Source organism: Rhagoletis pomonella, unplaced genomic scaffold (assembly GCF_013731165.1).
Source record: "Rhagoletis pomonella isolate Grant_MI unplaced genomic scaffold, Rhpom_1.0 Rhpom_scaffold_00003, whole genome shotgun sequence".
In the NCBI taxonomy this organism is placed as follows: Eukaryota; Metazoa; Arthropoda; class Insecta; order Diptera; family Tephritidae; genus Rhagoletis; species Rhagoletis pomonella.
Window position 1 is genome coordinate 63,401,573 of NW_023458557.1, and position 24,242 is coordinate 63,425,814.

Genomic DNA, 24,242 nt, shown 5'->3' on the forward strand with positions numbered 1-24,242 from the left:
GACTAATACCACGTTTTGGTACTATTCGGTGCGTTATTTAAACTGTTTGTATATGCGGAGTTGTGAAACATTGTAACCATATCTGTATGTACGTTACATATTTTGAATATTTAATATAATAACACCGTACAGCACTCGGCTGGGTATTGGACGAAACCAACTTTTTCTAGAGACTGAGTCATAAGTAAAAAAGTAATTTATCCGTTTTTCGAAACTAGCCTCCGAAATCGAGATATGGGCCCACGAAGTTCGAATTTAGACCTTTGGTAAAAAATTATTTTTAAATATTGCATATAAAAAGAAAAAAAGAAAAAACAGAGATGTGGTCCGCCTTTTGCTCTTATTTATATGGTATATAACTTTTTTGTGAAAACTTATATTACAGGTGCTATAACGGGTCAAAGGTCGAAAAATTAAAAAGTTAATATATCAAAAAATTTTTAACTGATTTTTAAAATATTCATATCGTTGTAAAGGTGATTAACCCCTTCTTGTGATATGAAAATTTGTATGCTTCGTATATAAGATTTTGAGAAAAAACGCACTTAAAGGAAAAAATACTATTCACCAATTTTTAAAAAATTGGCATCGTTGTTAAGGCGATTAAAAACCTTTTCATTTAATATGCATATTTGTACACTTCGTATATAAAAATTTGAGAAAAAATACTTAAAAAGACTTCTTATAAAAATTTTTTTCCAAAAAAATTACTAAATAATAATACAATTGAATACCGTATTTAAAGAAAATAAAAATAAGTAATAAAGTTTTAAGCGTTAATTCGCTCTTGTCTACCCACAGCCCTGTTAAAAATAAAGCAAAAGTATACGTAACATATGTATGTGTAAGGCATATAAAAATATAAAAACATCATGGTTTTTGATATTTTACATAACAGGTTATATATAAAAATTAAAGGTAATTTTCCGTTTTATTTAAATAAAGTATTCAACTGTATTTTAATTAGTAATTTTTTTAGTTTAGAATATTTTTTATAAGAAAAAATTGGTATTCTTTTCTTTTAAGTATTCTTTCTTAAATTTTTATATACAAAGTATACAAACATGCATATCAGAAGAAAGGAGTTTAATTGCCTTTACAACGATACCAACGTCTTAAAAATCGGTTAGTAATTTTTTTTAAATATTTTTTTTTAAAAGGAATTTTTTCTTTTTAATGTGTTTTTTCTCAAATTTTTATAAACAAAGTATAAAAAACGGCATATCAGAAGAAAGGGGATTTAATAACTACGATACCAATTTTTAAAAAATCTGTTAGTAATTTTTTTGTTTAAAATATTTTTTTTTTTATAAAAAAAGGTATTCTTCCATTTAAATTGTGTTTTTCTAAAATTTTTATATTCGAAGTATACAAATATGCACATCAGAAGAAAGGGGGGTTAATCACCTTTACAACGATGTAAATTTTTAAAAAATTTGTTCAAAATTTCTTGAAATATAGGGAATTCAATTAATGTAAGTTTGCACAAAAAAAGTTATATACCATTTAAATAAGAGCAAAAGGAGGACTACGTCTATATTTTTATGTTTTTAGTTATTTACATGCAATAATTAAATATAATTTTTTGCCAAAGGTCCTATATCGAACTTCGAATGCCCATATCTCAATTTCGGAGGCTAACTTCGAAAAACGGAGAAAACACTTTTTTACCTATGACTCAATCTCTTAAAAAAAATTAGTTTGGTCCAATGCCCAGAAAAAAAGTTGATCTTGCCGTACAGTGTAATGATCACCCTTTCGGAGTTTTCCATTTTTGAAATACCAATGCGCTGATTACTCTAGTGATGCGTTATGATAACTTTTCGGATGCGTTATGGAAAAGTGTAGGTACATTGTCAACATTTTGCATTTGGGACTACACAGTGCCTCCATTTATTGCTCTATTTCGAGTTCGGCGGTGTGTTTTGGTAGTTTGTGATTTATTTGCGACATCATGCATTGATACAATATTCCTATTATTAAATATATTAATTTTAAGGGTTTGCAACAATTATCATTCAAGGGCTTACTCCCACCATAACCGGAAAACATGAATTGATCACAGCTTTACTTCGATTGCAAAGTATGTGTTAACAAGTAATTTTTAAGCAAAAAACAAAACCGAGTTCAATTCTCATACAAAAAATATATATATACATATATATATATATTAGAGTGGTTCATAAAAACACTCTTTTTGGAAATTCATAAACGCTACATCAGAATATTGTTATTTGTGATAAAAAAAGAGACACGTATTTTTTTATTTTGAAAAAAAAGTTTTCTTAGAACCCAGAAACCCACTGGAAACGTGCTTAACCCTTGACAATGTTTAAAACGTTCAGTATCAACGTTTTAATTTTAGTACTTTTTTTTATTTGATCGCCATATTGGATCCGCCATTTTGAATAAAAAAAAAATGACTTCAGGTTCGTAATCGGCGACCACAAAAACTCTCGAGTGCCGGGTTTCGAACAAATCCAATCATTTTTTAAAAAAAAATGGACCGCCACTTTGGATCCGCCATTTTGAATTTCTTGACTTCAGATTCCTAATTAGCAACCCCAGAAACCCCCTGGTAACAAATTCCAACCCATGACAATTCGTAAATCGTTCAGTATCAACGTTTTAATTTTACTTGTGTCTTTTCGAGAGCATATTTTCGGGAACTAGACCCATTCTAATTGTCCAAGACAGGTGTGTAATTAATTAAGGGAAAGTTCCCCAATAATATCAGAGTAATTATATGTAAAAACCACATTTTTAGCTGCATTTTAACATGTCAAGAAAACAAAAAAAATAATGAGAACATAAGCGTTTTTATAAAAAACCGACCAGCACGACCTCTAAGAAAACTTTTTTTTCAAAATAAAAAAAAAACGTTTCTCTTTTTTTTATCACAAATAACAATAATTTGAGTTAGCGTTTATCAATTTCCAAAAAAATTTTTTTTTGAACCACTCTAATATATATATATATATATTTATATATATATGTATCATGATTCAATGATGGATCTAAACCAGATTATACCACCTCTGAGACACTACGTTTCCGATGCAAAAAGAATTGTCGAAATCGGTTGACGTGGTCCAAAGTTATACGGTAACATACATAAAAAAAATAAAAAATATTCCGACGAACTGATAACCTCCTCCTTTTTTGGAAGTCGGTTAAAAAAACTTAGCCGTTGTGGTGCTTGTTGTTCTCACATCTTAATGAAAAGTTACGCTTCTTCTCCCTGCCACCGCTATCATTTTTCTCTGCTATAAATACTAAGCATTTAAATATATTTTAACTTAATATTTTATTAAAATTACCTCTACAAACGTCTTCATAGCTAGCATCCATTTTTTTTTGCTTTTACATTGGCATTTCTCCGCTTCTTCGCAAAAATAGTCGAGAAACCTAGGTTGGACACCGCCAAGTTATCGTTTTAATCTGAGATTATTTTATAATTACAGATTAACTACGGACGAATGTTGTATGGCTAATCTCTTTTTCTTATTACAGATTAGGGAGTTAACGAAAATGAGGATAAACTACTTATATGTAAACGTAGTATAAGTGGGCACAGCTTTCGACTGCCATTCACCTGGGAGTGAGAAGAAGTGGTTCTGTTGCGTACGGTTCAAATCGAAACTCACGATATTTATATCTGTGTATCCTGCGAGCGAGCGAAAGTGAGTAAAACCTTGCGTGGGCTGGGTTCGAGACCCGACAATGAAAAAGAAAAACATGCCTCTTTTGATGACAACCACACTGAACTAAAAGTACAATGGTTTTTTCCACCAAGTTATGGTTTGGTTTTGTCATGGTTAATAAGTCGATTTTAAGAAATGTGATTAAAGTTGAACGTTTTAAAACCAATTCATATGTCGTGCTGTGGCTAAGCGTACAGAGTTGCTTGCTGTTACTTGTTCGCTTCCAGCAGGTTCGAGTACGAATGCCGCGCTAACGCATGCATTTTTTCTGTTTTTGGTGTTTCCTAATTACGAAAACGCATCTGTGAAGTTCAGAACCAAATTAAACGACGAAGAAAATTGATTCAAATTGAACATTTAAGGACAAATTTATAAAGCGGCTGTAGCCGAGTGTGTAGGGATGCTTGCTGTTATTTGCTAATGCCGTCAGAGGCAGCGTGTTAAAATAATTAAACAATTTTTTTGTTTTGTATCTCCAAATTATGAAAAGGCATCTGTGAAGTACAGAATATAAACGTGTTCTATCGAAAAAATCGCCAACCAAAAGTTTGGTTAATGGAAATAAAATTGTGGTTTATATTACCAAATCATTGTTGAAAATATCAACCAAGGCTTTGTTAATATTAACCAAAAAACACGCTAATTCCTTTCAAGTTTGAATTTGGTAATATTAAACAATTTTTGGTTGATTTTCCTCTTAGTGAACGGCAAGCATATAAAGGACTATGATTTGAGTGTATGTACTAGACATGAGTAGCACTGCAGGAGTTACCACGCTATTATTTCCTGATAATTTGGAACAAGTGTTAGTCTAATAAATGGAGAAAAGTGTAAATAACATTTTTTCAGTAAAAAAAAGCAAAATATTGCTCAAAATCCATAAATGTGATCGAAATAGTTTGCAAATGGTTATATTGTGTCTTGCTATATGTTTGTTTACCAGATCCAGTTTTCGTTGAAAATTCAACGATATATTTGGACTTTCAGAGGATAATTTAGTAAAAAACCCCTACTTTGTAGGCAAAGTTTTGATTTGAAAATTTTGTATAGGGCCTTGAGCAAACTCGGCAAAACGGTTAACACCACTGAATTCAGCGTACCAAAATGATCTAGAAATGACCTATCTCTCGTCTGTCGGATTTTAAAAAAATGTTCAACGATTTTCTTAGTAAGGCTGTAAGCAATGTCCTTACCAAGTTGGTTTTGGGTTGGTAAAGCAGCTGAGATACAGTACTTCATCCCAAGTGGACGATGCCACGCCCATTTTCCGAAAAATCGTATAATTACCTTATTTAGTGCCGGTCTACTTCATATTCCAACTTTGAACAATTTGGATTCAGTATTTTCGGAAATATCGTAGTTTTTGCATCTTTCGAAAATACCGTTATATGGGAACTGGGCGTGGTTATTGTCCGATTTCGCCTATTTTCATTAACTACGTACCTTGGATAAAGGTAATTGTTATATCTCTCGAGTTACGGTACGGATGGACGGACGGCCAGACACACTTGGCTTACTCGATTTATCTCGTCATTTGTCTTTATCCATCTCGATTCCTTTAGGCTGTTAAAAACAACCGTTATGCGAACAAAGGTGTAATACCCTTGTGCACAAGTGCGCTTGGGTATAAAAGTTGGTGTATTTAACTATCCAAAATGGAACTGGTTTAGCATACATCAAACAGCATTGCATTGTAGTAAATACAGAAAGTTTACCACATTTAGGACTAAGTATATCGGCGCTAGTTCTGAACTATGTGCATTAGGGTGGGTAAATTTGTATGGGAGACTTTTTGGACTATACGCGTATAGCACAGAAGGATTATACGTGTAATTCTAAAAGATTTGTCGGAGAAACCATGGGTATAAAATCAATATGGGGTTCGCCCAATCGCATTGTGCTGTAGTGTCGTAAAGAGGTGCTAAAATTGTGTATAAAAACGTGCAACAGTATATTTTGCTTAGCTGCACATCCTTCTTTGCGCGAAAAACTTGTGCACGTAACCGAAAAAGGCACTTAAGCGAATTTTCTTTACTACTTCAATGAGGAACGCATCCGAATCCCTATGAAACCAAATATTGGCGAAGCACTTACCATGTAGAAATTACTGCAAGCGAAATTTTTACCGAATGTTATCTAATTATCTATATAACTACATAAATTGATAGCCATTTTCGTTGTTCTGCGAGATGAGCAAAAAAAATAAAAGGTTGTAAAATTAGGTAATGGTAGGGCCAGTGCAGGTAAACGTAATACTTTCATTGATAATTGATACTAGTCGCACAATTTTTAAAGCAGGTATCGACAATGTGCAGGTATGTTGAATGCAGTTTCCTTATAAATGTTAAAAATAATGCTTTTGATGCGCATTTTGGGGTAGGTATCTTAAATGTGCACTTAAGCATAGAGGCAGCAAAGCAAAATATACTGTATAAGGGGTATTTTGGTATGAGGAATCCATTTCTATAATTATCAAACTCATCACAAAACTTCCATCAGACGGCGCAACAGTGAACATTTTCACATTTTCTTAGAAACCTATTTTTGCAATTAGGCACACTCCAAATTTAAGACCCACGGTTTTTTCGGAAAATTTGCTAAAAATTACGTTGAATCCTCTTCACGCACAGTCAAAAAAATTAAACCGCCCTAATGTGCATATAGTATCTGAGCGTGGAATCCCGGTACAAACATACACCCACAAATACGTACATATATACATATTTACTTACATATATTTTTGTATACACCTCACAGTTATCAAGATGATTTGATAAACTGTAAACGTGAATCAGCACAAAACTACTGATAACGTTTCGTGGCGGTCTTCGTGAGATTACGAATAATTCGTACGAACGAAACGAATGTACTGTCACAGTGCGCTTATTGGACGTGCGTACGCTCCCTCGTATACATACAAACATATGTACATATATGCATGTATAATATAGCCCCTACACCCAGAGTGACTTAGCAAAAATTTACCAAAAAAAAAATTAAGGTTTCTCTTTTATCGTTGCCATGTTGAGCACGCAAACAACTCAGAATCAGTCAAATTTTGAACGCAAAAGCATACGGTTGTGTTTATATATAAACGTTAAATAAATCTAAATCTCGTTTAGTGGAGAAACCGGAAAACTAAATAAAAGAAGCACAACAAACATAAATAGTTTTTAGTAAAAAATTATGGCACATAATGTGGAAGAAAACACATTCAACTTATATGCAAAGAATGTTGTTTATATTGGGGGTTTCGGTGGCATCGGCGTAGAAACTTGCAAGCAATTGCTGCAGAAGGGTGTTGCGGTAGGCTTTATTTGTGGAAATTTCACTGAAGAAAAGTGTTTCTCAATAAAACAAATTTTCTTTTTTTCCAAAACGTACATACATCAATAGAATTTGATGATACTCGATAAAACGTGGAATGAATCAGCCCACAAAGAGCTTAATGCGGTCGACACGCAACGCGTATTTCAATTCATGGAGTTTGACATCACCTGCGGTTTGGATAAAACACGCCAAGTGTTCGCACGAATAATGGAAAAATTCGGTTACATTGATGTGCTAATTAATGGCGCGGGTATATGCGATGAGCAAGACTACGATCTGATCATTGCCGTAAATTTCACGGGTACAATTAATGCAACACTTGTCGCCTATGACCTAATGGATAGGAGTAGAGATGGTCAGGGCGGAGTGGTAGTGAATATATCGTCGGTAGCTGCGTTGACGCCATTCCCCGTCTTACCTATTTACAGTGGGACCAAAGGAGGAGTTCTTAGTTTTACCAGAGCGCTTTCGGTAGGTATGCATACATACATCCATACATGCTACAGATGTACATACATATATGAACTGCATGAGCTGTGAATATTTGTGTGTACATATACATATGTATGTGTATGCATGGCTGACTTCCAAAACGTCAATTGGTAACCATTGGTATTTAAAAAATGGAAAATTCAGATAATTTTTGCTATATTGAATATTTATTTAAAACATGCAATGTATATGGTTGTAATGTGTCGCAACTCTGCATATACAAACAATTTTAATACCGCGGTATAACAGTATCCAAACATTATATTGATACGTTTTGGAAGTCAGCCTATATACGAATTTATGATGCAGTCGCTGCGACATTGTTAGCACGTGATTAGTATTACTTAATAAGCTCAAATTGTACTTGTGTGAAAACTATTGGAAAGTATAAATTCGGAGAGACTACATCAGTGATTCCCAAAGTGGTCGCAGTGGACCCCCAGGGTCTCGACGGAGTCTACGTTGGTGTGAAAAAGTATGGGGGTCAATGAGTTGTAATTGGGGGTTTACGAAAATTTATCTGGTTTCGATAGTAAAGAACCAAAATGGTTGCTTGATAGCCTCTTTATTTAACTTTAATTGTTTTTTAGTGGTGATGGTGGTAATGTTCCTGACGCACTGCTGCACTTACCGTCACTTTGTGTTTTCATACGTGCCACCTGCAGACTAAAAAAAAAACGAATGTAGGTATAACACTGAGTGGGACGCGGCGGAAATTGCTGGCGGCAGAGATTTAAGCACTTGTGTATTTTCAATGCTACTATACGCCACAATTACCTTTGTTGAAGAGATTCTATAATTTTGAGGCCCCTACGACTGAATGCTGGTTTAATTCTATCACTGAGACCGGACACATTGTCGAATCTTCACTGATGGCTCCAAAACTGATCTGGGGTCTTTTTCGAAGTAAATGGGGATAAATGCATCCCCACACCTATGCAATTTTGTCTGAACGATTCCGCTCCGTTTTTGATGCTACAGACGTTACTGCTTCGAAAACGCAAGTACGCACACATCTGTGCGATTTTATCGCAGCAAAAACTGTCAATTTATAGACAAACAAAAAGTCTTTTTCAACAAAAATAAAATTCTTAACTTTTCTACATCAACTATGTTTTGTTTGGCCAACCCTCTAACTATATACTTCCAAACTAGTTCGGCAATGCAAGTCTCGACTAAATTGTGGTGGTAAACATAACGAGCTTGCTTTATTCTGGGTGCCAGGTCACTAAGGAGTATATGGTAATGAGACATCTGACCATTTGGCCTGAATTGGTTCAGACCAGGCATTCCTCGGTCCGCAACTAGTTTTAGCACACCAACTTTCGGCCATCGAAGCAACCAGCAGAAACTGGGTGAATACTTCGCGACGGCGCTGCAGACAACTTGTTGTTGTTGTTGTTCACGTGGCACAAACACCTGACTGTGATAGGCTTAAATGACAAGTCCATTTCCCCATCCTGCCTTGAAGAGGATGAGACGGTGGAACACTTTTTGTGCTTCTTGCTTGCTTGGTTGTTTGTCATCGATTTTTCTAGACTCGTTATTTTCTCTATTGTGAGTTTCTGAATTAAAAGTTTGGCGTAAAAAGCTTAGCCGTTTTGTTGTTTTAAGTTTTATATTTTAACACTGGGAGAAAAATCAACCAAAAATTGGTTAATATTACCAAATTCAAACTTGAAAAGGAATCAACGTGATTTTTGGTTAATATTAACAATGCCTTGGTTGATATATTCAACAATGATCTGGTAATATTAACTACAATTTTGTTTACATTAACCGAACTATTGGTTGGCGATTTTTCGTTTGAATAAGATATGTTCTGCACTTCACAGATGCTTTTTCATAATTCGGAGATACAAAACAAAAGTTTTTGTTATCATTTTAACATGTTGCCTCTGACGGGATTACCAAATAACAGCAAGCATCTCTACACACTCGGCTACAGCCGCTTTATAAATGTGTCTTCAAATGTGCAACTTAAATAAATTTTCTTCGCCGTTTGATTTGGTTCTGCACTTCACAGAGGTTTCTTCGTAATTAAGAAAAACCAAGAACAGAAAAAAAATAGAAATTATGTATCGCGCTCACGGCACTGGTAACAGCAAGCACCTCTGCACGTTCAACCTCTGCCATACATACGAATTTGTTCTCAAATGTTCAGCCTGAATCACATTTCTTGCAATCGTCTTATTGACCATGAAAAATTCAAACCCTAACTTGGCTGAAAAACCATTGTGCTTTTGGCTCAGTGAAAAGTGTGAGTGATAATAATTTTTTGCCTCACTTTTAAACTCCGTGCGATAAAAATAAAAATGATGCCATCAACATAAATAAACTATTTTACAAATAATCCACGTGCAAAGTCATGAGTGGGCCGAACATTTGATGAGTTTATGGTGAAGATAATGAAAATAACGCTAGGGCTCGAAGTGCTCTTAAAAGATATATAACTCTTAGAGCGAGAGAGTATTTTTATGGATTTACGAGCTCTATTTTTTAAAACCTGCAAGTGTGTAATTACACTATTTTAATAAATAGAAAGAAAATATGCAATGCAAATTTACGTAGTTAGATCCAATCTTAACATTTAATTTTTTACGAGCTTTCGGGAGTATTTAGAAATGTATCAGCAGGGGAGAAAAAAAGTTTGGGAACCTCTGGACTAGGCGCTTATGTACAATAAAAAATTGGGAGAGAAACAAGTTAAAAAACCGGTCTAATCGCCAAATTTATTTAGGCAATGCCTTTGTGATTGTTTATATACATGTTTATTTATGTAGATATAAGTATATGTATATAAGTATTTATGTATGCATACATTACATACATATTATATCGAAGGCTTATTATATTCAATACCCTCTATTTGCGATTTTCACAAAACTACTTTGTGATATAAGAAACCCATCTGAGCCTTAACTCTGTCATCACTTATGTTAATTCTGGCTTTGAAATTTAATAGAAAATTCTTCTCTCAAGCGTTATACAAGGACAGCATTAATATCATAGTTGACAGTTAAGTCTTAGGTGGATTTTTATATCAGAATCACATTTTTGTGAAAAGTGCTGATAGAGGGTATTGAATATGCGCCCTCGATATACTAATTTTTATACCCGAGCGCACTTGTGCACAAGGGTATATTAATTTTGTTCACATAGCGGTTGTTTGTAACAGCCAAAACGAATCGAGATAGATATAGACAAATGTATACATAAATGATCAGGATGAAAAAAGAAATCGATTAAGCCATGTCTGTCTGTCCGTCCGTCCGTCCGTCTGTCCGTCTGTCCGTCTGTCCGTCTGTCCGTGTACACGATAACTCGAGCAAAAATTGAGATATCTCAACGAAATTTGGTACGTAGGTTTCCCTTAATCCAAGGTAGGTTGGTATTGAAAATGGGCGAAATCGGACTTTAACCGCGCCCACTTCCCATATAACGGTAATTTCCAGAAATACGAAAACTGCGATATTTTAGTAACTATTGAAGATAATTCACTCAAAATTGATATTTACAATAATTTTTAGACGGAAAATAAGAATATTATAAATTTTTGGAAAATGGGCGTAGCCACGCCCACTTATGGTTACATGTGTATATCTTGGTAACCGCTGCACCAATTTCTTCCAAACTTGGCACAGTTGTTGGCCTTCGCATAACATACCAAATGGCCGAAAATTTTTAAAATCGCTCAATAACCACGCCTACTTCCCATATAACGGTAATTTTCAGAAATACGAAAACTGCGATATTTTAGTAACTACTGGAGATTATTCACTCAAAATTGATATTTATAATAAGTTTTAGACGAAAAATAAGAATATTATAAATTTCTGGAAAACGGGCGTAGCCACGCCCACTTATGGTTACATGTGTATATCTTGGTAACCGCTGCACCAATTTCTTCCAAACTTGGCACAGTTGTTGGCCTTGGTACAGCATAAAAAACCGCCGAAACTTTTTAAAATCGGACAATAACCACGCCCACATCCCATATAACGGTAATTTAGAGAAATACAAAATCTTCGATTTAAGCTAATTTATTCAAAATTGATGCTTGCAACAATTCTTTACCAAGAAATACGTTTATGGTAAAATTTTGGAAAATGGGCGTGGCACCGCCCACTTATGATCACATATAAGTATATCAGTAACCGTTCTACCAATTTGTACCAAACTCGGTATGGTTATTGTACTTGCCACGTGTAAGCAAAACGTTGAAAATTATTGAAATCGGACTAAAATAACGGCCGATTCTCATATAACGGTAAATTTAAGAAATGCTTGAAACTTCAGTATTTCGAAATTGAAGGACGCTAATTTACTCAAAATTGATACACCTCGGCTTACCATCTAGCGGAAGGTTTCGGAAGGGTGAAAAAACATATATTTAATACTTGCGCCGGGTATTTAATGTTCGGCTCCGCCCGAACTTAGACTTTCTTACTTGTTATAAATGATAAAATGCTATGTTGCTAACAACATTCAGCGGTCCGAAAATTTCCGCATAAGCAAAACACGTTTTCTAAAGACTTCTTTATTTGTAGCCCGATTTCAAAAAGTGATATATCGTTGGGAAGTTAATTTTCGAGTATTATACATCGGTTGATAATAATATTGACGTAAGTTACTTTCCTCGGTAACTAATTTAAATTTCCTTAGATTCGGCCGACTTTATGGGCCTTATGAATAGAAACTAAGAAATTGCTTTTTCTTAAAATTTCAGACCGTTTACTTAAATTAATTTGAATAATTCGAGTAAAAGGTTTGACATTTTATGAAAACGCAATTGGTTTATTTTTATTCATAAGGACCAATAAGTTTTAGGCACCATAAAGTTGAAAAATTTGCGAAGTAGTGAATGGTCTTAAAGAAATCTACAGTTCTCCGCAATACCTTTTCATTGATTTACAATGCCATAACTACTATGTAGGTCTGATGAATAAACTTTGTTTCTTTTGTTTGTGGACCGACCGAAATCAAGTAGAAGTCACTATATAATTTTCTTCGTGTATTCGTAATTTGTATCCCTTAGCCTAGGAACTTTTCACAGAGACAATCTTGTTTTTTCTATAGGTCATATGTGACTCTGTGAGTCAAATGCAAATAAGTCGACAGAAAATTCCTATTACCCATTTGAAAAAAAATTATGAAAGTACAATTGCAAAATGGCAAACATGTAATGCTTATATTACATTTACATTGAGCCCAAATGCGTCATTTGGGCGAGAAACCTCAAATGCGAGGCCAAATCACGCATTTCTCCATACAAATTCACATTTCCAGAATGACGCATTTCGACGCATTTACACAAAATCACGAACAAATGCGTTCCAATTGCCGTACTATTTTATTGAACGCACTCAGAAACAAAAGTTCCACAAAAGCTTTGGTTTGTCTTTGAAGTCAAAGCAAATGCGGATCAAGCAGTGTAAACACCTTCAAATGACTGATTTCAAATCACGCATTTTGGTCCAATGTAAATGTAATATTATTCATGTTTCTTTACTACCAGCGTTACCGTTTTGGTATTTTTTTCTCTAAAATTATAGTATATAATATTTTAATTTATTTATAAAATTTGGTAATTTTTTCGGTTTGGTAACTTTTTCGTTTCGTTTATTAAATATAATAAATCTTACATTCACATAGGTAAAACAGGGCCATGCTGATTCTACAAAAGAAAGTTGGCCGTAAAAAATTTCACAGAGAAGGAAATTTCTTTTCTGTTTAAACTTAAGAGCAACTATGTGCGTTTCCTGATATAGAAATAGTTGGTAACCCTGTGAAATTTGTTCCAGCGTTCATTGGCTACTAGAATATTGTGATCTCTAACAAAATGTTCAAAAGTGGCAATTGCTATACCAACCGTGTCCTTTTCCGAGGATTTCCTTATAATGGTACCCATAAAAATGGAATTCGAAGGGCTTCAGGGCCGTTGGAGTAGCCCCATAAAAAGTCCAATAGTGCCAAGCCAGACGATTTCGGCGGCCAAATGACGTCGCATATACGGGAATTATTCACGACACTGCCTCGATCGGTTTGTGGCCTGACCCTTCTACGGATATGCCATGAGACAGTCCCAATTTCTGAGAACAATGAGCAATCGGAAAATTTGTTTCTTCGGTCGCACTTTAGTTTTATGTTCAGACCAAGAATTTACGGTGTTGTGGCTAACTGAATAGACCTGTGAATGTATGAAGAGCGCTGTTTGCCCGCAAAACTTGGTGTGAGCTTTATGATATCTGATTGCTCAAAGCGTCTTCGGGTACAGTTATGTGTTTATGTATGTATGCATAGGTTCTGTACATAGAATTAGCTTGGTAATTTATATTTGAAGGAGGCTATATTTTCTGCTGATTGAGGCAAAACTGCTCATTAGCGCAGGGTTGTGTTAAAAAATTATAGTGAAATAAATATTTATTATACTATTCGTATAAAAAAGCAAAATAAAGATTTATTGTCAATGGTAAAACACAAAATAGATAAGATTAAGTCCATATTAGTGTTTAGGAAAAGAGAGTATTTGTTTGTTACTTGGGATAAATTTAGTATTAGATTGATTTGCCGCTAATCAATTTGAACTGTTCTCGAATTGCATTAATTGATTATCTACACTTGCTATTTTCTATGGCAAAATTTCGTAACAGAAAATTAAGCCGCAAGGTCTAGTGGTTAATCTACTTAGGAATGTACTTATATAAGCAACTATAATCGTAAAAACATCAAATTGAATTCGATTCAAGAAAGGAGAATAAGGTGAATTGTATGTATGTATATACCACCAATGCCGTCTTAAATTGTTATAACTGATGGTTCGTTTGGATCAAAGGTACACATTGGAAACAATTATCAAATTCCATTAACTGAAAATTTCCCAATTACGTGGAAATGCAAAAAACTACTATTCGTGTGTTTCTCTTAATGATGTGGGGAAGGTAGACTTTGAAGTAGGGTTCGCATCATTTCACCTTTTTGTTGAAAGGTAAATACTTATATGATCGGTAAAAAATTGTTGCGCAAAAGTCAAAAATGAGTAATTTTGAGTTAATGCACTTTTGAATAACGCAAGCTATATGTACATATCGCCAAATTAAAAATAAAAAAAACTTTTAAGTCAATTGCCGGTATGTCAAATACTGCCTGACAGAAGCGCTAAACGCTATCCTTAACCTGATCCATATTGATCATCACTTGAAAACACATCACAAAACACTTCGACTTTATGATCCCCAAACTTGACTTGATCAGTAAAATAAAGGTGCGATTGCCATCCAGAAGAGAGTGGAGAAAGGACCGATTAACTGATAAAGAGGCACTCGCTCTCTATACCGACGCACACTGGGGTATTGGGTATCAAAAGTGTTGATTAATTAAAAAATTTATTTTGAAATAACACTCGAATACTTAATAACCATAGAAACTAGACATAATTCTGCATCACTAACCGAAAAAATAACGGTGCTAAGTTGTATAGTGCAGCTGCATTGTGTTTTTGAATTTACACTTTCATTCTCTATTCGCTTGCGCCGGCTGTAAAATTGATATTTCAAGTTAATCAAAGTGTTTTTTCGTTAAAAAAATTTCAAGTGAAATCTAAATCTGAGTATGGAGCCGTCAACTTCAGGTATTGAACTATTTTTCAGATATAAGTATTGCAGCAAAAAAAGTGATTTAATATTTTAAATAATTTTTTTTGTTCAAAGTCCCCAAAATGTGAATATTTGTGGTATATAGTTGGACATATAGTTAATTATCGGACCAGATCGCGCTATGATTTTTTTTTTTTAATTTTGCGGATTGTAGACGATGTTTCTGCAAAAAATTGAGGTGCGCTTTTGTGGCTCTTTTGATTAATTCAACTTTTTGTTCATAATGTCAGTGGACAAAAATGATCAATTTCCTTGCATATTTTGTGTTGCTGGCGTTTTGTGTTTCTGTTTTGTTTTCTTATTGATATTTATTATTTGTTTTGTGTCGTTGTTGTATTACTGATTTGTAAAGATCGTAAAGCGTTAGATATGAAATCACTTAAAATACAGTTTAATCTAACTTTATCGCAACCTGTCGTGGTTACGAAGGTAGCGTGCTGGCCTAGTAATCCGGAGATCTCATGTTCGAATCCCACCGGAGGCAAACTTACAATTTTTTTTTTGTTTGTGACGCTGCAGCGCTGTTGTGATGGTTTATTACTTTATTTTTTTCGATAGACAATGTTAGTTTTGTGCCAGTGAATGTCAATTTAATTGTGAAAAGCTAAATGGAAAATTATTTCCACTTCAAAAGTTAACAAATGTTTTATCTATTTTGTTAGGGATAAGTTCATGCACACGTATGTTCACTCGTCAACATCTATACAACTTAATGCAAAACTCAGGATTCCAGCATTTTGAAGATAAGTTCAACTATTTAAAGGAAGAAATAAATAAGCTTACTGGACCATCAGATGAAGATATTCCTGTTTTTAATGCCACAATGAATCGTTTCATCTCCGAATTTAAAACGCGATGGACAAGATGTCATAGAAAAGAAGAACGTTTCTTTAAAACCCATCGGAATTGGTTAGACTCTTCTATTTCTTTTTTTACTAAACAGCTAAAACGAGGTCGCAAAGAGATTGCTTTCGAAGAATCCGGCCCTAAAACAAAGTACGAAAAAACCAAGGATTTGAGAGACAGCACATCGTTATCAATGCTAGCTTTTGCAACTCAAGTGAAGTTAAGGGAATCTGGTAATATTGGGGCGTCTAAGTTAGTACATGATGTAGCTTCTTGCTCACCAACGAGAGCGGATAAATGCAGAAAAAGTTTACTTAAGTCGGTGGTGTCCAACAAACTGAGTAGTGAAGAAGCATTAGCTGTTTTGGTTGAAGCTGGACTATCGCGGCATCAATATAATATTGTGAAACAGGCTGCTCCAGAAAGGTTTCCCTCGTACACTGCTGTCCAGTTAGCAAAAAAACAATGCTATCCAAAAAGCGATAGTATGAGAGTATGTGAATCCTCAGTCGAACTTGATTTACAGGCGCTTCTTAATCACACTGTTGAACGCCTAGTACTGCTGCAAAACAGTGTGATTGATTCTTTAAACAAAAAAGAACTGTCTGAATTATGTTTATATACAAAATGGGGCTTCGATGGGAGTTCTGGCCATAGCTCATATAAACAAGCATTTCATGGCACAGAAGCTACAGATTCCTCTGTGTTAGTAACATCAATTGTGCCATTAAGGTTGGAATGCGGGGAAAAAATTATATGGCAGAATCCTCGCCCTTCTTCTACCAGATTCTGCAGACCATTGAAAATGGAGTTCATCAAAGAAACAGCAATTACGTCAAAGCTAGAGCATGATAGAGTCAGCGAAGAAATTAAACATTCAACTGTGGAACTTGGTGAGAAAGTTGTAGTAGTAAGACATAGCTTAATATTATCGATGATAGACGGTAAAGTTTGTAACGCTCTCACTGAAACTACATCTACACAAAAGTGTTACTTATGCGGCTCCACCAGCAAAGATTTCAACCAAATCGATAAAATGATAAAAAAGGAAATTAACACTGATAATTTACAATTTGGGTTATCAATTTTGCATGGATGGATACGATTTTTTGAGTGCCTTCTTCATCTGTCATATAAACTGCCAATCAAAAAATGGCAAGCTAGATCAGACTCCGAAAAGCAAATTGGGGAAAAAACTAAAGCAGAAATTCAAAAGCAATTTAAAGAGAGGACTGGTTTAATTGTTGATTGTCCAAAACCCGGATTCGGTAGCTCCAATGACGGAAATACGGCCAGGCGTTTTTTTCAGAATGCGGAACTATCAGCGGAGATTACGAAAATCAACGTTAATTTAATAGTCCGAATGCATAATATACTGATTGTTGTTTCGTGTGGTCATGACGTAAATGTACATAAGTTTCGGGAATATGCACATGAAACGGCTAGAATATTTGTAGAACATTATCCGTGGTACTATATGCCTCCAACATTGCATACATTTTTTATTCACGGACCTGAAATAATAGCATACGCATTGTTACCGATTGGCCAATTATCGGAAGAAGCGCAGGAAGCTAGCAACAAAAATTTCAAAAAATAAAGAGAGAGTAATTCCAGAAAAATGGATCGAGAAAAGTCGAATCAAGACGTTTTTAACATGATGCTGATTACTTCTGATCCAATAATATCAAGCAGGAGAAAATTGCCTGAAAAAAAATTACACAGCCTACCAAAAGTAGCTGTGGATATGTTACAATCTCCATCCTTAAATTTGCCAAAAGCTTATGCCAGAGACAATAACAGTGCTCATGGCAGTGATTCCGACGAGGAAGATGGTGACGATGATAGTAATGATGATGCATAATATATTGTTTGTACTGAAATTTATAATGAAATGTTTTTGTTTTTATTTAATATAATAAATAGTCGAATTATCGCAATATTTAATTTTTTCTGCATATTTTAGGGTATTATACAGAAAAACCTGTATCATCGATATCTCGCTAACTAGGCGATTTATCGATAACTTCATTTTAGAAGTTTGAAAAAACAAAATTATCTGGTCTAGTAAAACGCAAAAAAGTTATCGATTTGTTTAAAACTTCAAAATGAGATATCTCGATAACAAATCGAGTTATCGATAATTCTTACTTAATTGTTTCGGTTTATTTTGAGGCATTCTTTAAGAACGGTAATAATTTTTAGATTTTTTTAAACTTCAACTTCAGATATCTCGATAATAAACGAGTTATCGATAATTTTTATAAAATTTTTTCGGCTTATTTTGAGGTGTTCTACACAAAAATTATCAATTTGAGAGGCCTCGGAATTAATCGACAGTTTTGATACAAAATACCCCAGTGTGCGACGGATCCAAGATGGACTGCGATATGGGTGGATCTACCCCCAATATTTCGACGTCGCTCTGACTCTACATCTGGAAAAGCGTGTAAGCATCTTCCTTTGACACCTGTTAAAGCATATTAAGTAGCATCTTTAATAGCCTAATCACAGCTAATCAAGAAATACTAAATCAAAATGGAGATGGATTAGTATTTTGTATTATTGGAGAAATTTTTTGAAATTAACAATTCAATGATATGTCGACCATAAATTTGATGTGGGGCGTAAGCAAGCCGGAGATCCCTGGTTCGAATCTCAGCTGCCTTAAGTTTTTTTTTTTTAGAGCAACTAAGCGACCCGTTCGGCAGTCTTCATAGGGCATACTCGAAAGAAATTAATAGCTCTTTCCATATAAACAGATAAACAGATAAATAGTGGTATTGCGCGAGATCCCGGAGTGATTGCGGATTGGTAGCATTTTTTGCAGGAATACTTGTTGTACTTACACACATGTACACTGCCGGAACAACGTGTTGGCACAGCAAATTTTTCACAATATATGCAACAATTTCTATTCTAATATTTTTCTGCGAATTTTGTATAAAAATATGGTTCATTCAACAACAAAAAGCATAAAAATTAAATTCCTAAACTTTGTGCAAAACTCCGGAAAATTTAGCAAATTTTCAACTTTTTAATCAGATTTTGCAGTATGCAGTTTTGCAGCCCATTAAATTCTAGTAAAAAATGCAAGTTCGGAGTTAGTTAAAAATCGCGTTGATTTTTGAGAATTTTTATTGTTTAAGGTGCTTTGCTTTTTTTCCATATAAAGTATTTTCGAAAAATTTTTTGTATGGAAGAGACTGCGTGAAAAAAATTGCAAAAAATCAACGGTAATTCCTAGCTACTTAAACCTTGCACATAAAATTGATTGGGCTACAAATCTGCATACATAATCTGATTAAAAAGTTGAAAATTTTCACGAAAATTTGCTGAATTTTCGAGAGATTTTCACAAAGTTTAGGAATTATATTTTTATGTTTTTTGTTGTTGAATGAACTATATTTTTATACGAAATTAGTAGAAAAATATTAGAATGAAAATTGTTGCATATATTGTGAAAAATTTGCTGTGCCAATCCTTTCTTCCGGCAGTGTATATCTATCTACCATCTATGTACATACATACATTTATTTATTATTTGCTAATACGTTTTTTTCCGCCAAAATTCTTAATATTACTAATCATACTCCATTTATGTCATTCACAGCATCTGGAACCGAAAACTGGCATAACTTTATACACGATTTGCCCCGGCATAACCGACACCAAACATTGGGACAATGTAAACTATTTTCAACGGAAGAGTCTCCATTTAAAAGAGAGATCGCGTGGGAAAACATTCCCCTCACAGACGCCAGTCGATTGTGCAACAAATATAGTCAAAATTATTGAAGCCAATCAGAATGGTTCCACTTGGATGTGCGATATGGGACAACGCAAGATGGTCGAAATTAAGAATTTCTGGTGTCCAAACAAGCAAAACGAAGAAGGGCAAACTTGTCGTAACTTACAGTGCAAAGTGATTGAATGAGTTTACAAATGAAATAATTTTGTGATTACAGATAAAACCCTGCATCCGAGGAAGCGAGTCTGCAATAATGATGTACGAGTGATAGATTAGGTGTATTATCAATTTGAGAAATAAGCGCAGAATATATAGTAGACCACCGTCGTCTGACTAGGTGACTTTTTTATGTAGATAATTTTGTAACTTCTTTTTTATTTACGGGAGTTTTTTTTTAATTTTGAAATTGTTAGATTTTTTATACCATAAACGTAGGTATATCATAGATATGTAGATAGATAAATAATACTGTGAAAGCTAACCAATTTAAACATACCTCCAAATGTATGTACGTACATTTTGTATGCCCGCAAGTATTTATTATTATCACATTTATTAGCTTGCTATTTATTAACTACGTATAAATACCCATTTCAATATAAATAATTTTGATTTATGGAGAGTAACTTAAAAGAGTTTGTATACAACTTCGCCATGTTAGTCTTAATGAGTGAAAATCTATTTGAAAGCTCCATGTCTTTCCAATGCAATTTCTTAGTGGTTTTCATATACGCAACGTTACCTCGCCAGTTTGCATTTCGTGTATTTTTTATGATTTTTTCGAACCTATTTACCAACTGCCAATTTGACAGTTAATACAGTTAGAACACAAAGTAAGCACACAAAGTATTCAGCTGTTGTAAAGCTTTAGCTTAATCAGTAAATACAATAGAAGTCATTTTATTGTCGAAGTGCCAAATTACTCATGAAAGAGCCTTTCAAAAATATAATAACTCCTATAAATGTATAAATAAACAAGATAAGAACTGGATATTCAATGTTAATGTTAAATGGATCGGGAAGAATACTTCACAAAAAACTTAATCCACATAGGAATTTTATGCCGATTTCGTTTCTACCAAAAAATGCAACCTTCTCTTTGCCCTCTACGCACAAACATTAAGAAGAAGGCGATGAGAAGGCAACATTTTATGTAGAAATGAAAACGCCATAAGCCAACTTAATGCTTTCGCTTGGTTCTCACTCAGCATTTTATTCTTAATACATATAAAAATACAAACTAATCTAAAAACGACAATGTTCAAGTGTGTCCAAAAATAGGGATGACCACCCAAACTATATTTCTATACTTTTATAAATGTACAACTGTAGATATTCGATAAAACAACTTATCTCGAGTTCAATTACAGTTTATTAGGCTTTTTTGTTACACGCATACGTATCTGCGCTTAAAATTTGTATGGAGCTGTAAGCGACAAACTTTGTGTGCGCTTATTAATAGTTGTCGATAAAATCAAAATTACTTGTTTTTAAATGAAAATTGCCATTGCTTGTTCTTTTATACGTTAAGTGTATATTATATTTATATTTTATGTAAAACTAAGACCATTCAACCATTTATAAATACAAAATACATTAATTAAAATTTAAAGTCAACAAATTTTATATATATATGTACTATACATACACATGTACTTAGTAAATAAAATTTTTAATTTTTGTACGAGGGCCCATTTTTTCTCCAAAACCACATATGTAGCTTGTTTTATTAAAAGTCCACAGACAGGAATTTACTTCAAATGTATTATTTTAGTTTAAGAATATAAAAACTGCCGGAATCATATCAGTTGCTAAGCCAAAAGCTGACAGCTTATTTATTAAAAGAGTTGTTAATTAAACATAAGCTTAGTAATAATAAAATTCTGCTCATCGATTGTTTTATATAAAACTATTTTCCATACTTAAACTTAAATATAAATACCTTTTAATACTCTATTTGTTTCAATTGCTCAAAGTTCTTATGCGGAGTAAAAAAGAAAAACGGATCTATAGCGTGATGGCAAGAGGGAAGAGGGAATTTTTCTAATAAGTACTTTCATGTATACAAAACCACTTTGTGGGACTAATAAATAAAACCACCCTGGATGGAAACCGCGGACTAGTGAATCAAATTTCTAGTTCCGTACAAGGTCTTTATCGCCAAAAAGGAACTAGTCCGATAGGAACTAGATCCCCACCAGTCCAAAATCAGCGAAAAGTGGTACTTTTAAAAAACAAATTTTTTCAGTTTTTTTCACTATAAATATATATCTAAAGTGACGAATTTAGAAATGGCTCGGAACTATAGAAAAAGGGGTGCAGAACGAACTATCGAATAAGGGATGCAGCGGGGGGGCTTGTTTACTTTACATAGATATGTGTTCGGTGGCTTTTTCGTTCAAATAAGCTTCTATTCTGTGCTTCGCAGATGCTTTTTCATAGCTTGGTAATACAAAACTAAAATTTGTGTTAACATTGCAACATCTTGGGACCGTCTGGAATCTAACAAATAACAGCGAGAACCTCTGCAAACTCTGCTACAGCTAAAGGTATGTAAACGTACATTTCTTACAATCATTCAAACAAATTTAATTTCAAATTGAAAACACATTTCTTCCAAAATAACTTAAAATCGCACACACGGAAGAACCAAAAGGATTGAAAAATCATGATACTTTTTTCCAAGGAATGAAACCGATTCAAAATAACGTTCCGGTTTGGGTTTCGGTTTTGCCAAGTGTTTCGGTTTCGGTTTTGGTTTCGTTCTTCAAAATTTATTTCGGTTTTGGTTTCGGTTTCGTTCCGGTTTCGGTTTTTCACAGAAATTTTGTTGATATTATTTAAATCACAATGTCTTAAACGTTGAGGAAAGAAAATCGAAAATTACAGTTCACTGATAATATCAACACTAGGTTCTTTCCCTAACAATCCGGACCGGATTTGGTAATTAGAGAATAAGAGAAACATTTTCTTTCAAAAATGGAACAAAGTTCAGAAGTACGGAAACGCAAAAACCCACATTTCGTGCCCACAAGTCGAGAAACAGCTGATTCACGTTGTTCTTGTTTTTGTCACTTACACCATGTTCTGACCGACATCGGAAACATGTTTTCGTTACTAAAACTGGTTTTCGACCTGAAACTTGTGTTTTCGTCCATATAAAATCTGTTAAACGAAAAACAGTTTTCGCTGAAAACTACTTGAAAACTCACTTTCCACTCATTCCAATCGGTGTCTTCACTGGTTTTTTTCGATTATTTATTGAAGTGGAAGTCATATTTTATCATCTTTAATACGCCATTTCGGATTTATTGTTAATTGCCTGGCCAAAGCAAAATAAGAATGAAAGTTAAAGGTTGTAAATGAAAAGAAAATGAAGGAAAAATGTTTTGGTTGTCGGTCAGAACATGGTATTAAATGCAAACACTTGGAAATTGAATTTTGGTTTCACAAATTTGATTTTAAGTACATAGATTGAAAATACAGCAACAGGCCATTCACTTTTCCTTAAAAGCACCAAGTAAATGCAGGCAACATGTAAACACAATACAGCTGATATGCACTTTCGACACTTTATCCATTTTTACTCGGAGAAAATTTCGGGATGTTTCGGGCAGGAAGAAGAATACACTTACGATCGAATACGCTCGAATTTTCGCTCTCTATTACCCATTTTGTTGAGTACAGGCATAACTTCTGGGCTATTTTGGACACACGCGGGATCTCGCATTGCGTACGGGAAAGAAACTACTTAAATATAATTAATCGAGTATCGATTCCCAACAACAAAGTCATCAGCAGATTTTTGCGAAAAGTTACCTTGCCATACTTATTTACTACTTAACAAGAATTTTAGCAAAATGTTGCTGATTTTGGTTAAATAAATCATTTATTTCAAAGAAATTTTTATTTATTATTTCTGTAAATTTCTGGAAACCGATTGAAACCTGTGATTGAAATGGTTTCGGTATCGTTCATTTTCAGGTCAAGATAACGGTTACGGTTTCGGTTTCGGTTTTGAAAAAACGAAACGGTTTTAAACGGTTACGGTTTCGGTTTGGGTTTCGGTTTCATTCCTTGCTTTTTTCTTTCGTCTGTCGATTTTAGAACTGGTTCGGAACTATAGAATTTAGGACTAGTTCGGAACTATCGAAAAAGGGATGCAGCGGGGGGCAATTGACACTTCCTAGGACATCGCCGTGTTAAATTCGCCAGTTGCTTGCATGCAAAAGAGATTTATCGCGAAACAGTACTGGGTCTAAATGTACTAGAAGCGCACCAGTTCAGAACTAGAGATTTTCCCCACAGGGCATATATGCAATACTTCTATATTGCCACTACATTCAAAGTACATTCACCAACATCAGAGTGTCGATATATGGAAAAAAGAGAGAGAGATCCGATGAGAGAATGTACTCAAAATGACAACTTTACTTTTAACAAGTAAGAAAGTCTAAGTTCGGG

The 24,242-nt window shown here is 34.1% G+C and overlaps 2 protein-coding genes across 10 annotated transcripts in view; one reads left to right on the forward strand and one right to left on the reverse strand.

Moving 5' to 3' along the window:
- Positions 1–24,242, reverse strand: part of LOC118735349 (protein outspread) — a 322,425-nt gene that overhangs the window by 99,597 nt on the left and 198,586 nt on the right. The gene's annotated exons all lie outside the window — the stretch shown is intronic.
- LOC118735350 (alcohol dehydrogenase-like) lies at positions 6,760–21,729 on the forward strand. Of its 3 annotated transcripts, none has more exons than XR_004992591.1 (4): positions 6,760–7,010; positions 7,101–7,509; positions 19,641–19,935; positions 19,996–21,729. XR_004992591.1 is itself a non-coding variant. In XM_036465054.1 (4 exons), exons 1-4 carry the CDS (start codon positions 6,891–6,893, stop codon positions 20,052–20,054), a joined length of 879 nt encoding a protein of 292 aa, XP_036320947.1. In that variant the 5' UTR covers positions 6,760–6,890; the 3' UTR covers positions 20,055–21,729. The 3 variants fall into 3 exon arrangements, 2 of the variants coding, with proteins under 2 accessions (XP_036320947.1, XP_036320948.1); XM_036465054.1 differs by having other exon boundaries at positions 7,101–7,505; XM_036465055.1 differs by having other exon boundaries at positions 19,641–21,729.

Bases quoted from the DNA above. Each gene is read 5' to 3' on its own strand.
- LOC118735350 (XM_036465054.1), top strand. From the start codon at position 6,891: ATGGCACATAATGTGGAAGAAAACACATTCAACTTATATGCAAAGAAT. The intron at 7,011-7,100 runs GTAGGCTTTATT...ATACATCAATAG, and splicing joins TGCTGCAGAAGGGTGTTGCG to AATTTGATGATACTCGATAA. The intron at 19,936-19,995 runs GTAACTTACAGT...TTGTGATTACAG, and splicing joins CGAAGAAGGGCAAACTTGTC to ATAAAACCCTGCATCCGAGG.